Source organism: Sceloporus occidentalis, unplaced genomic scaffold, assembly GCF_023333645.1.
Source record: "Sceloporus occidentalis isolate IW3139 unplaced genomic scaffold, rSceOcc1.0.p SCAF_3, whole genome shotgun sequence".
Lineage (NCBI taxonomy): Eukaryota > Metazoa > Chordata > Lepidosauria > Squamata > Phrynosomatidae > Sceloporus > Sceloporus occidentalis.
Window position 1 is genome coordinate 145,026,285 of NW_028316983.1, and position 14,322 is coordinate 145,040,606.

At 42.1% G+C, this 14,322-nt stretch overlaps 1 protein-coding gene across 6 annotated transcripts in view; it reads right to left on the bottom strand.

Annotated features, from left to right (window-relative positions):
• NTNG1 (netrin G1) overlaps positions 1 to 14,322 on the bottom strand; it is a 300,251-nt gene that overhangs the window by 92,253 nt on the left and 193,676 nt on the right. For all 6 annotated transcript variants that reach the window (XM_089516562.1, XM_089516560.1, XM_089516559.1 and 3 more), the window contains exon 4: positions 3,731 to 3,903. In XM_089516562.1, the coding sequence (XP_089372688.1) occupies positions 3,731 to 3,903 (173 nt within the window). The remainder of the gene's footprint in view (positions 1 to 3,730; positions 3,904 to 14,322) is intronic.

Genomic DNA, 14,322 nt, shown 5'->3' on the forward strand with positions numbered 1-14,322 from the left:
TATTATACATGCTGTACTCTCAGTAGCCATCTAGAATTGTTTATATTTTATTATTTATTATGATTAAAATGACAATGTTCAGAATCAAATTAATAAATTATACATAGAATCAAGACAAAAAAATAAACCTAACTGTGCTGCATTTTTATTTGCCGGTTAAAGCTCACGCAACTGCATCAGTGAAGAGATTTCTTCTGGACAATACAACCCTTATGCTTGTGGACTGCTTAGTTCTTCCAAGAATATTTACAATGCACAGTAAGCTTCTTATCAGAATACATATGCACAAGGTGTTTTCTCATCAGTAGTCAAGTATGGTATATGCTTGCCCCTGAAAGAGTATCCTTTCTTTAGCTGAAAATACTGGAATCAGATAGAAAGTATGAACAGAAGTGAGGGGACTTGTTTGGGACTACGTGTGCAAGAGTAAACCTTCCAACATTTCACAGATGAAAAGCAGGGCACATTTGGGCAAGCAAAATTTGGTCAAGATGTCAAAAGAACACGCAAGCTAGAAGAGGCAGCAGCAATTTGGGCAATATTCTGCCCTTGTTTTCTCTGTCGGCTGAGTTAATTGAGTGCAAACTACTTCTGTACTTTGAATTCAGTTTGCAGCAATAGAAGTAAGCTGAGGACAAATGGGGAAAGTGGAAAGAGGAGAGAGAAACTGTAACATTTTAAAAGCAGCTGAAAAGCTAGGACAGCAGAGGATTATTTAGGCCTTTCCCTATCAAATGTGGATAGTTGGAGGGTATATAAGATCAATTGGTTGGTAATTGTAGTTGCAAGAGCAAAACTGTGTATATTTACATTCCAAAACTGAAAGATAAAATCACAGATGAGTACATCTTGGGTAGTCAGAGGGATATACTCAACATCCCATTGCCAAGTTTTCAGTCTTGCAGAGAACTTTCTCATCTTCTCTTCTTGAAGTGCTTTGTGTTCCACAATCTTCTTCAGGAGGGGTCTCCAATTCTGCAAAATAAGACTGGGGAAAAGTGGGACAGTGCAGCAGGGAGGTGTAATTCCCTGTTGGAAGATATCACTCTGTTACAGGACTGCTGGATCTTTCCCATTTTACTTCTTCTCTCCTCCATGTGTTCAATCCTCTCCACCCCTGGTGGAAATCACAGTACCACAGATGACTAAGGGGATCAATCCCACCTTTACTACTGTCTCTACCAATAAGCCTGACTATATAGATCGGATACACCCCAGACAAAGAGAGAATGGCATATGGGGGAAATTTACCAGTTTCCAATGGAACTGGTAGCTTTGTATGATCATTTTTGGGGTACACGCCCACTCAACAACTAGCTGAAGAAAAGACTGCTTCTCTAAAGGTCAGGGCATGGAAAAATTTAGCCTTTGAGAATCTGGGCTCCAGCTCCCATAATGGAAAATGGTCAGGGAGGCTGGAAACTATATTTCAACAACGTCTGGAGGGCCACAGATTCAATCCCCTCCTCTATAAGCTGTAGACTTCCAAAATTTGAATGTTACTTTTCAAAATGCAGTAGCAAACCAGACATGTAGGAAAATGCGCATGCTCAGGAATTTTGCTACTCCTTCAGAAACAGATCAGGGTACCTATACTTCTTAGAATTTCCTTTAATTTTGTGAAACATATCTTGCACAAGTTAAGGAGATCTGAGTATCACTCTAGTAAAAGATTAAAGGTCTGAATAAATAAAGGACTCCATCACTAGTAAAAAAAATCTGGACACTTATGTAGAGAAAAAGAATTATGTGATATTCCTCAATACAAGTAACCATTGAGAAATATAACCAAGATGGGTGCAGAAGATCTGTGTTTCTATGTGGAGCATCATTCAAGTTGAGTGAGGTCAGAAGTCTTTTCGAGGCCGTGAATTTTCTGCATGGGGTGGGGGGAGAGAAATCCTGTGAATTTGCAAATGTATCTTGAACATAAGCTGTAAAGTATTAACTCTATGGTCCAAAGTGTTCCTTTTTTGAAAGTTAATGCTCTTACAAAATGTTCCCCCTCCTTCTTTTTGAAGGTTTACTTCTCCCCCATTGCTTGGTTGGAATTTTATCATAATTTCATGCCCCCCACACTTCATGGTTTGTTACTTGGTCTATTACTTTCACATTAAACTTGATAAGGTCCTGCTTCCTGTGATACTCATTTTGGAGGTTTGATTCCTTGCAGCTGCTGCTTTGAAGTGTGAGATAACATTCGGAACATGGCATATTGCTGCTGCTGCGTGTGTGTATGTGTGTGTGTTTAAAGAAACTTTTCATTTAGCAGTGGCACATAACCCTGTTTCTTCAAAATAACTTTTCAGTGAATGGTTATTTCCAAGGCCAGCTTTTTTACTTTCATACAGGCTGGAACTGCAGACTTATAATAAAAGCAGCTAATAACTTTAACTCCCAAAAGAGACGATAGCTTATTCTTTGTTTGTTCTTTCCCCTTCCTCCTCTGAGGGATTTAGGTGTATAAGTCAAATTTGCAAGGATCCAAATTAATGTAAAGCTCACTTGCAGGAATGACAGAACAGATCTGTGTATTCACTGCTTTTTAGTACCCCTTTCTTCTCTTTATATACCACATCCTGTCCTCATTTTGGAGTCTATATTGTGCTGTTCTCAACACGATTAGAAGAAGGGACAAACGTATGAAAATGATTCAGCCCCAAAGCTAAATGTGTATGAGTCCTATTGATTTGAAAAAGAGAAGGAAACAACAGGTTTAAAATTTGTCACTGACACTTTAAGGAGACTTCAGACTATAGGTGCAAATTGTCATCAAAGGCCCCATACAGACAGGCCAAAATAAAGCTGCTTTGGGCCACTTTGGAGGTATGCTATTTAAATGATGTGTGCCTACTAAGAGTCTGGAAGCTGCTCCAAAGCTGCACTCCAGTCCTTAGGACTGGATCATTTAAACAGCATACCTTCAAAGTGGCCCAAAGCAGCTTTACTTTGGCCTGATGTATGGGGCCTCAGTCTCATAAGAATGAAAAGTTTCATTCCTCTCTCCACCCCTGATGGACAAGATGTTGGGAAGTTTTTCTTCATTTTTCAGAAGTATTTGCATTTGAGAAGTGAATATTATATCTGTCTGATATTATTAAATATCAGAACAATATATGCTGTTTTTAGCTCTTTGGAGGAAGAAAGCTATATAGTCCGAAGAATGATACTGTTACTTTGGTATGTGCTACAATGCATGTGGTAGGAAGGAAATTTAGCCTCTGTGGTTGAAGTCTTTTACACTACCCATCTCAAATCTGGTACCTTCCAAATATGTTGGATTAGAACTCCCACATATCCACAGCTAAAAGGGGATCAAATTGGGAATGCTGGAGCTGAAGCTCAACATACCTGGATGGTATGAAATTGGGAAAGGTTTTCCTGCATATTGAGCTGGAAGTAAGTATCTTTGCACTTACTGGGACCTTTGAATAGATATGCAAAGTAAAAAGTCACACATAAACACATCATAATTTTTATGTTGGTCTGTTTGAACAGGCTTGGGGTTTTAACATTTAGCCTATATTCCTATGCATACTTACCTTTATTTTGGGATAACGCCAATTGGACACAGTTGGAGTTATTTCTAAGGTTTTAGTGTTCCATGAAACCATAGTATCTTAAGTCTGCTTTGTGCTTGTGTCACAGGTTTTGTTAATATTGTTTTTCTACCACTGAATCCAAAACCTATTATTGTGATGGCTGTCCTATTGGGCTGTTAAGTACTCACAGATATTTGCAGTGCCCTTAGGAATGGGAAGATATGAGCCTGCGCTCCAAGGTCGTCCCTGATAATTCTTCTTGCATTTTCCACAGTCTGGACCTGTTGTGTTGTGCTCACATTCACATAACAATTTTTTGTTTTCTTCTCTGCAGCCGGTGGCATGAAGGTTGCACTTGCACCTAACAAAGGAAAAAGGCAAGGTGTTATGACAAGGAGAGATCTCATTTCAGTCTGTTTTTGCTCCAAATAAAATGAGAAGAATTTGCCTTTGGGAAGAAACATCTGAATGACAGCAACAGTGATAACAACAAATCCAACTATGCTCTTCTGGTTCTTGTTTGAACTTACTGTGGTTAACTGCCACCACCACCCCCAGAAGTGTTTCACATTACTTTCATGTATCAGTGATGTGAAAGTTGGATACAGCTGTACAAATTATCTCAAAACATCTATCATCTGGTGTCGTAAGCCCTGAAGTCAAATGAACAGCAACACATAGCAGAGAGGGTTTGTAAAAGTTATCTTTGGGAACTACAACTCCCAGAATCTCACAATCAGCATGGCCAATGTACTGTGTTCATGGTCAGTTGTAATACAAAACATTTTCTTTAACTTTTCTAGCCTATGGATACATCTAAATCCCATTAAGGGAAAATCTTCATAACAGATTTAATTGTCTGAGCTACAATTCCAGCTTCTTCAAAAGCTGAGGCAATTGGAGTGTGTGGGAGTGTGTGGGCATATGTAGGGCATGAATGCAAAGGAGATTAACCATAGAAAACCCTCAGTAACTCCCCAAGCTAGAGTTCCCAGGATTCTTTGTGGTAAGACATAATGGAGGAAAGAGTATTAAACTTAGGTAGCCAATTTTCCTCCAAAAGTGGACATAATTTTTACAAAAATTTTGGACATCCTATATTATGTATGTTCATTCAGATTTAAAAGTAATTGCTGATCTCCCACCCAGGGGCAAAATGAAGTGGCTTCCAGCTGCTTTGAAGGCAGGGCATTTATGTGATGCATGCCTTGCAAGTGGGTGAAAACCAAAATGAAGCTGCACTCCAGGGCTAAAAAACGGAGCAAAAAGAAGTCAGATACTCCAGCTTAGCTTAGAGAATGTGTATCTTCATGCCTGCATATAAATGCCCCGATGCAAGTGTGAAGCTGTGGCAAAGAAAAAAAACTGCAATATATGCATTACAACATATATGATTCAGGCAGTCCAACAGGAGGTTATGAGGTGAAGGGGGCTGAAGGTGAATGGGGCCTCCAGGATTGGGCTTTACCAATGTATCACTGGCACTCTGATACACCAATCAGCTGTACTGTTGGAGGCATTGCTCTTGTGACTGTTCAAAGGAGTGGCCATTAAATACAACTGCATTTGGGTCAGATGTGGGAGGTAATTGGAGGTTGCAGGTGGTGTGTTTGTGCGATAGCGTTCATGCATAGTGGGGAGGCAACAACAAAAAATCACCGAGCAGCACAGCTTGATGCCAGATTGTGTGGTTTGCCTGTGGGTGTTCAGCCCATTTTGAGAACAGGCTGTGTGGACAGCAGGAGTTCAACTCACTTTTGGAAAAAGCAGGATTGAGTCACTTTTTCCTGCCTGTCTGCTCTGGCCCTTAGTTAGGAGCATTAAATGTTTGGGTCGGAAGTTTTCTGACCGACCAAAATGGCACCCCTCAGCACTGAATGGGGACGGCTTGGTGCCGTGGAACGGAATGGGACCATTTTGAGGACAATTTGCTGTGTGATCAAATCCATTTTTCCCCAGTCACGCGCGGCCCTGAGAGTCCCCTTCCCATGCCCATAACGGGGAAAATAATGTGTGCGATAAGCTTCTAAGTAACATTTCCTGGTCTGACCCTACTCCTGCAAAAGCCCACAGCCACATCAAGGTCTGTTCTGTTGCTGTTTGGGGCATGAGAAGAATATTTCCAGGCCTCCCCACCAGCGAGGAAGGCTGTGACAAGGAACTGTATTGGAGTCCTGCTTCTGATAGCTGTAGCTTACTGGGGCAAGGAGGCTGGAAATGTCACCCTCCTGGTTCCCTGACCAGCAGCTCAGTGTGGCTGCTGGCTCCTAAGTTGGGCTGTGTGGGGGACATTTATGGTCATGGCTATAGAAGCATGATTGTGACTACATAGCCTTATTGAATACAGAGCAGTTATAAACTTTACATTACAAATCCACCAACTGTAATTGAAACAGAAATATAGTACATAGTTGGGACAGGATGCTCTCTATGTTTCTTGTTCAGTTTGCTGTCCAGGTGCTTAACTCTTGCCAGGCACTAATACTACTCCTGGGTAACTCCTATGTGTCCTTCTTATGGTTTCTGAATTTGAAACTGGACTTGGACTCGCTTCAAATAAGCGAATCATTGAAACATATGACTCTTCTTTGTATAAGTAAGTCCCCTGACCACCCTATATCAAAGATATGTTTGTTGCATCAATATTCTGTCAAATATACACTTTTTGGGGAGGTGTATGGGATTTCCTCCAAAGCAGAATCTTCAAAGATCAAATCACACATTTCAACAGCCATCTATCTTCCCCCCCCCTAACAGTTCACCTGTGCTTCAAACAGATACACACCAGAAGCTACCAACCATCATTGTCAATGCCAGGGTATTTTTAGTGTCTTACATTAAGATACTCAGAAAGCACTTGCTCCCATTTGAAAGCAACTGCTGAAAAGGTCGGCCCATGCCTTCGGTATGAAAGAATCACTTTACCCATATCATCATATAGAACGATGCCCTTTTGCCAGCCTGGAATAGGCTGGCAACCATTGGATTGAGTCAGCTGGAAAGAAGGATAATAAAATGGTACTAGCAGCCTGAACATTTCTTTCCTCCTACAGATTAGGAACTTTAAAAAAAGGAGGAAAAAAAGGTTGCTAGTATGAACATATTTGAACTAGAGCTCTTCACACAATTTGGGAAGTTACTTTAAAAGTAATTAGTTATTCTCACAGCCAATGCCCCCAATCAATTGTTTACCTATATAGTTACCATTTCCTACTTTCCTGCTCCTCCAAAATGACTAGGAGAGTGAAAAGCAAACCTCTCAATGCTAAATATATTTTAATCCCAACTAGCTTGTCATCTCAAGATTCAAAACAAAGCATAAGGCAGCAACACAGGGCACAGCATAGAATCATGATATTCTTTCATCACCATTCAGTAACCCCACACTACACAGAAGTAATATTTAACAGTTAATGCTATATCACAAAGGGAGTGACATTTTTTCCAAATGAACTGGCAGTTGTAATGTAACTTTTCAAAGTTCTCTTTCCTCCAGACCAGCTTGCCACAACCAGCACCAGTTAAAACAAATTCAACAGTTGAAAGCAGCACAAAACATAAACACGAAGCAAAAATCAAGAAATCAAAACACATTCAGAAATATATGGCGACTCCTGCTCAACTAATTTTCTAGATGTTAACAAGAACACATGGATTCACATGTAATGAAGATAACTATGTCATGCTTCTTATCATCTCATAAACACCAAGCTTGATAGTAAATGTTGCTGCTTTTACACACAACAGGACCAGCCCAAGACATTTTGCTGCCTGAGGCAATAAAGCAACTTGCTCCCATCACTCATTGAAGTCAAGGTCCATAATGTTCAAAGCCAGACAAATTATTTTGACACAGGAGGGAGAAAAGTTGTTAAGTTTCTCTCCTTCACCCTTGGCAGTAAAAATACTATCATAACACATTTAATAACAATTTTTACTCTTCTGTGACATCTAAAATCTGCTGCTTGAGGCAACACTTCCCTCTGCCTAGTGGTAGATAGATATGTTTTGATATATATCTATGTTTAGAATTAAACCATTCAATTTAAAAAGGCAAGTGTTATGGTCAGTTTATTAACATGGGCTTCTGAAGTCAGTGAAAGACTGGGCTATTGTTGAGAAAAATGGGTGTAAAGTGTATAATTTCAAAACAAATTATTTGCCTTAATGTAGTTTTCCCCAACCTAGTGTGGTCCACAAGTGTTGGACTACAACTTCCATTATCCCCAGGGCATGGTGGAGGGCATATGGCTGAAGATGTCTATCTGAATGTATGCACCACAGCCTTGCAAATTACCCACTTTATATTATTACTAGCCTGACTGTTACAAACTTTGCTTGTGGGATCGTCTGGAGGCAATTTGTAACTGCTACAGGCAATTAAGTGATTGGAAAATATGCAAGCCTAAAATGGAATATGGAATTCTTTTCATATAGTTACTCATTTTTGCAGAATAGATTAAATGGCACTGTATACAGGTTGAGTCTTCCGTATCCGAAATGCTTGGGACCATAGGTGTTCCGTATTTCAGCCCGATCTGGTGTAGCCAATGAATAAAGGTGATGCTGCTGCAGTCACGCAACACCTAGATGGCCACACATACTATTTCTGTGGTGTGTCAAAATTGAGGTGACATTGGCCTGTTACAGACTGCCAAAATAAAGCTGCTTCAGGTCTCTTTGGAGGTATGCTATTTAAATGATGCATTGGTCCTAAGAGTCCGGAGGTCGCGCCAAAGCCACACTCCATTCCTAAGCACCGGAGTGCAGCTTTGGTGCAGCTTCCGGATTCTTAGGATACATGCATCATTTAAATAGCATACCTCCAAAGAGACCCGAAGCAGCTTTATTTTGGCAGTCTGTAACAGGCCATTATTTTACACAATCCTTTTCCTGACAGGCAAGTCAATGCTAGACATTTTTAAAATTATTTATTGCAAGACTTAGAAAATAAGATGGGTTTGTGTATCATACCTGGCAGAACTACAGAAAATTCTCATATCTGGAAGAACTTGATGTGAGAACTGAGAATACAGTCTTATATCAATCTACCAATTAATAAGCCCCCAATGATTTCAACAAGAAATGCTACAGGATCCTAGGATTAAATTCTGCATGATCCCACTGTAAATATTGGGAGTGAACACTTAACTTGGATGAGTTTGCCTGGTCAAAATGATATGAAAATATTTCAGTCTTACCTGTCTAAATTTCTCATTATTTTAATTTTGGACACTTCCAGGACAATGGGTAAAATAAAATTGTATCCTGCAATGGTACTCATTATTTCCATCTCAATAACATGACACAGAATACATATCAAACTCTCTAATTCATCCCAAATCTATTATAATAACAATTCTTCCAGGAATTAAGGAGGCTTTTGAAATGAGAAAAAAAAATCTGCACAAAGGCATTGTGATTTCTTTCCAGTAGATGTCAGAAATGGTTTAAAATAATCGTCAAGTAGATGTTGGAAAGGTGCCCAGGTATTTAGCAGCTCTGGTTGATTATTTTCCTTAATGATTTGACATTTGTTGGTTGGAAAGAACATTCTTCTGTGGGCATTTGTCACCCGTTCTATGGAGTGACTAGTAATTAGAGCCAACCAGCACAAGGAATGGGCAAGATGATTTTTTAAAAAGCTAGTGCAAATGAATAGCTGCCAAAGCTGGTTTCCATTTGAGGGAAATCTGACCTGAAGCAAGTGGCAATCCGCAAATATATTCCTAGGGGAAAGCAAACTTCTGGTAGCTTCAAGAAATCCAGAATAATGGTGAAGAGAATTGGTAGCCAGGCAGAGATTGTATACAATTCTTCTGCCGTGAAATCTAATCACATTCTCTGAGTGGATGCAATTTACATAATAGCTCGCTCTAGCAGCAAATATTAACAATCCTTTTAATTAAAATTGGCAGGGGAAAAAAATCTTCTCAATAAGGCTATAAACAAGGCTCTGCAAAGTGTTAGAGGTGTTTGACTTCTGTTTTTCTCACAGACTTCTATGGCTGATTCTTTTAAAAATAGAAGCAAATATACTACATAGTCATTCAGTTCCATTAAAATTCAAACGGAACAAGAAAGTGTAGTCTGAATTAGTGAGGAATGAAACCTTGAGAAAACAGGTTTTATAGGTTCTTAAGAATGAGGAATCAGTGTCAACTGCATGGCATTATGTCAACAGAAACACAGACCAAATCAAATAGTGCTGTCTGCCAGTCTTGCTGTACCATCCACACACCACCTTCTGCCTGCATTTATGGATAGGAGTCCAAGGACACTTAGGTTGCCTTGGCCTATGGTCTACATCAAGATGATCCCTTTAGCTGTTCTGGACTGCCTTGCTGGAATGGCACTGGGGGCACCACATTGCAGTGCTTCATATAGTTCTCAATAGGTGGTTCTGGCATCACTACAGCATATGGCACTCTGCAGGATTCTATCCTGCTTCCTGTATTATTCAGTACCTTCATGGACACTTGGAGACGTTGTTCAGAGTTTTAGACTGAGATGTTACCACTATACTGACGATACTCAGCTCTAAAACTCAATGCTCTTGAACATTGCCTGGTTTTGATAATTAGTTGGATATGGGAGAATAAGCTGAAATTAAACAAGAAGAAGGTGCTGCTGGTTAGGAGAAAACTTGGCTTGGGAATTTAGATCCAATGTACTCTAGGATGGATCTCCCTGAAATATGTATTTATTTATTTTTATTTATTTTATTTATTTACATCCTGCCTTACTCTCAGCAAAGGATGAAAGGTAGCATACGGCATTGTAAAATCACAATATATACATTTTTTCAAAAAAACCTATTAATATAGATGTTAAAACACAATTGAACTAAATTTCTATTTTTTAAAAAGAAGTTACAACAGCATTAAAACAAGGTGGTCTCTTCCAACTCTATGATTCTAAAACCCATTAGACATAATAAAATAACATTACACTTTCCCATTAAAAGCTTTATCTGTCGCAACACAATAAAAATAAAACCTTCCTTAAATAAAAAGGTCTTTCCTTGCCAGTAGAAAAAAAGCTGGGGGGGGGGGGGAGGAAACAGCCTTCCTAGGGAAGGGAACTGCACAACTTGGGAGCTGCCACTGAGAAGGCTCTCTCATGTCCTCACCAGATGTGCCTGGAACTGAGAGAAAGCCTTGCCCTGCAGATCTTATGGTATGAGCAGGCTCATATAGGGAGATAAGGTTTTTCAAATAGCCTGGAGCCAAGCCATGTAGGGCTTTAAAGGTCAAAGCCAGTGTGCAGAATTCTACCTGGAAACAGATCATCAGTCAGTCAAGTTGTTTCAGAAAGAAGGTTATATGATCCCTATAACCTGCCCCAGTCAGCAACCTGGCTGCAGCATTTTGGACCTGATAAAGTTTCCAAAGAGTTTCCAAAGGCAGCCACTTGCAGAATGTGTTACAGTAATCCATATGGGATGTAATCAAGCCATGTGTCACCATAGCCAGAGTTTCTAGTAGGAAGGAACATTTTTTTCTGTGTTAAAAACACATCCCTGTGTAGAAATCATATTCCTGTCCAGAAATAATGAATTTTCTGTGCAGAAAATACATTTCCATGTGTGTATTTCTCACAAATATTTCTCAAAGTGAAAAGAATCTTTAAGTAGCATTATGGCTGTCTATATTCTTCCTGATTGGGGCTGCTACCATACTGCAGTTTGACACTACTTTAACTGCATGGCTCCATTCAATGGAATCCTAGGATTTGTAGTTTGTTGTGGCAGCAGGGTTCTCCGACAAAGAAATCTAAATTAGAAATCCCTGCATTCCATAGCATTGAGCTGTTAAAGCCATGTCAAGCTGCATTAATTCTGCAGTCTCCTTTCTTGACTGAGAAATGGACAGCAGACAGATATTCTTTGCCCTAGATCAGGGGTTTTCAACCTGGGGGTCATGACCCCTTTCGGGGTCGTTCGACCCTTTCTCAGAGGTCGCCAGGTTGGGAATCCCCTGCCTCCCCCCTCCCCGTGGGTGCCGGCACTGGCGCAGGCACCGCACGAGGAAAAGGGGACTGGGACATGTCTGCCTCCTCTTCCCCTTCTCCCTGCGGGTGCCGGGCCTCCCTCCTCCTCCTCTCCATGGCTACCAGACAACTGCGGGGAGAAGGGGATGGGGATGGGCCTCCCTCCTCCTCCCCTTCTCTCTGTGGCTGCCAGACAACTACTGGGAGAAGGGGATGGGGACGGGCCTGCCTCTTCTTCCATCTCTCCATAGCCGCCAGGCACCCATGGGGAGAAGGAGATGGGATCGGGCCTCCCTCCTGCTCTCCTTCTCTCCACAGCTGCCAGAAAACCGTCGGGAGAAGGGGACATGGACAGGCTTCCCTCCTCCTCCCCTTCTCTCTGTGGCTGCCAGACAACTGCTGCGAGAAGGGGAAGGGGACGGGCCTCCCTCCTTCTCCCCGTTCTCTCCGCGGCTGCCAGACAACCGTGGGGAGAGGGGGATGGGGACATGACTGCAAGCCCCAGCAGCCTTTGTATCAGGAAGTCCCACCCCTTCTCCTCTGGTGCCCTCCCTAATTGTTGGCAGGCCAGGAAGGGGTGGGACTTCCAGCTGAAAAGTCCGATGGGGCTTGTAGGCGGCCAAAAGTCCCCCCCCTTCCTGGCTTCCCAACCAATCAGGGAGTCCACGGGCGGGACTTTCATCCGCAATGGGGGTCACGGCCCAACAAAGGTTGGGAACCGCTGCCCTAGATTGTTAGAAAATCATAGAATCGTAGACTTGGAAGGGACCACAAGGGCCATCCAGTCCAACACCCTGCCATGCAGGAATACACAATCAAATCACCCCTGAAAAATGGTGTTTAAAAACTTCCAAAGAAGGAGACTCCACCATACTTTGGGGGAATGTGTTCCACTGTCAAACAGCTCTTCCTGTAAGGAAGTTCTTCCTAATGTTTAGGTGGAACCTGTTTGCCTCAGATGCTGCTGCAAATAACCACACATAACAACAAGTTTGGAAGAAAGGCCACAACTTCATTAGCAAGCAATTGGTAAGGGTTGGCACCAAGCATGAGGTCAGGATCTGTGAAATCAAACAACCCCATGTTTGTCTGATTATCCAAAAACCTGGCACCCACCAGGCGCTTGGGATGACCTAGGGGCTAAGGAACACAACTTGACCGCAAAACATGCCATGCGTTCACATATTCACTAAGCCCCTAGTCACCGGGAGGTGCTCCCGTGTTATGGCCCCCGCAATGGCCATACGCCTGCCCTATTCGCCCCCAGGTACCTATTGACTCCCAACCAGAGCTCCATAGCCCTGGTACCACACCGTGCAGATCCTGGCCTATGCTGCCGCCCCAAGTTGTGACAAAAAACCCACAAAACAGCGGAGGGTGGGCGGGGGAAGCTGCTCCTGTCTTCCTCCCAAGCGCCGAAGGGGGGACGGGGCCTACAGCACGGCCTTATATAGGCCTAAGCCCCGCCCCCCACAACGTGTGCTGCGGAACTCCTCCTCCAAGGCAGCCCAACCAATGGGCTGCCCTGGAGGACCAGAAGCTCCGCACCACTGAGCCCGACTCTCAGAGCGTCGCGGGGCGGAAGGACTGCCCTTTCTGCCCCGCGCACCAATAGGGAGCCAGGGCAAGCCCCAGTGCATACTGGGGCTTGTAGTTTTTGCTGCCCCTAGCGGCAAAACGGTCTGCCCGGCTAGCGGGCGACCATTTTTTTCCTGTAGTTTTCCTGTAGTACTCTAGATTTCAAGATGGCAGCAACAGTTAGGAATGCATTTGCACAGCCCATTTCAGTGTATCAGCAGAAACTTCTCCTGAGTCAGTCTGGCTTGCTAACAGTCACCTTTGCGTGAAGTCGAAGGCTTTATTTTTTTTAAGTCACCCTTGCCTTAGTTATACCACATATATACTACTGCAATACATTTGCTGGTTTTAACATTTAGAGTCTCAAATGATTTGGTGTTTGCCTTTCTAAGGGACTATCCATTTTGCAACTAGGCCCTTGCAACTAGAGACATTATTGACTATTCCTCATAGAGGTCAATTTGACAGGGATGGAGGAGATAGCGTTCTCTCATGTTGCCCCCCAGTCTGTGAAATGTACTCCTCTTCAACTGGCGATTAAGTTCTGACTATACTGGTGCAAAGGCACATCCCCCTCACAGCCAATTATGAACTGTTTTGTGTATTATAATTATTTTCATGGTTCTGTTGTTTCAAATTGCTTTTAATGATGCTTGTTAGCCACCCTGAGAGCTATTTTTAGTAGAAAGCTGTGATAAAAATGCAAGAAACAACAAACAAAAAAAGCAACCCGGCTTATTGCCCACAGAAAAGCAGGCAGTATGGGAAAAGGCCAGGCCCTTCTACTTGAGGTACTAGCTTTCCCTGCAAAGGAAAAAATCTGACATGGGGAAGCATTCAGATATGCCAACCTCTGAAGTGCTAGTCTGTATAGACTTGAGAAGAATGTCCTACATGCTTTCTCTGCAGCTTTGAATAAGCTTTTATTGAAGTGAAATATTGCTAGCCTTCAGATTCCCTATCACTCTCTTCTTTACTGAACCATAGATCCTGTACAGCTTTAATGTGCCATGGCATTTTTGTTCAGTCAGCCCTCCCTTTTGTTCACTCCACAGAGCTTTTAAAGAGCAGATTTATTTGTTCAAAAAGAAAAATTCACCATGCCTACTTGTTTGATGCCTATCATCGGAGTTACCAACAGCAAATTCAAAAATGAAAGGACATAAGGATTTGCAAGGGCTGGGTTACGGAGTTCTTGAATATTCTGAAA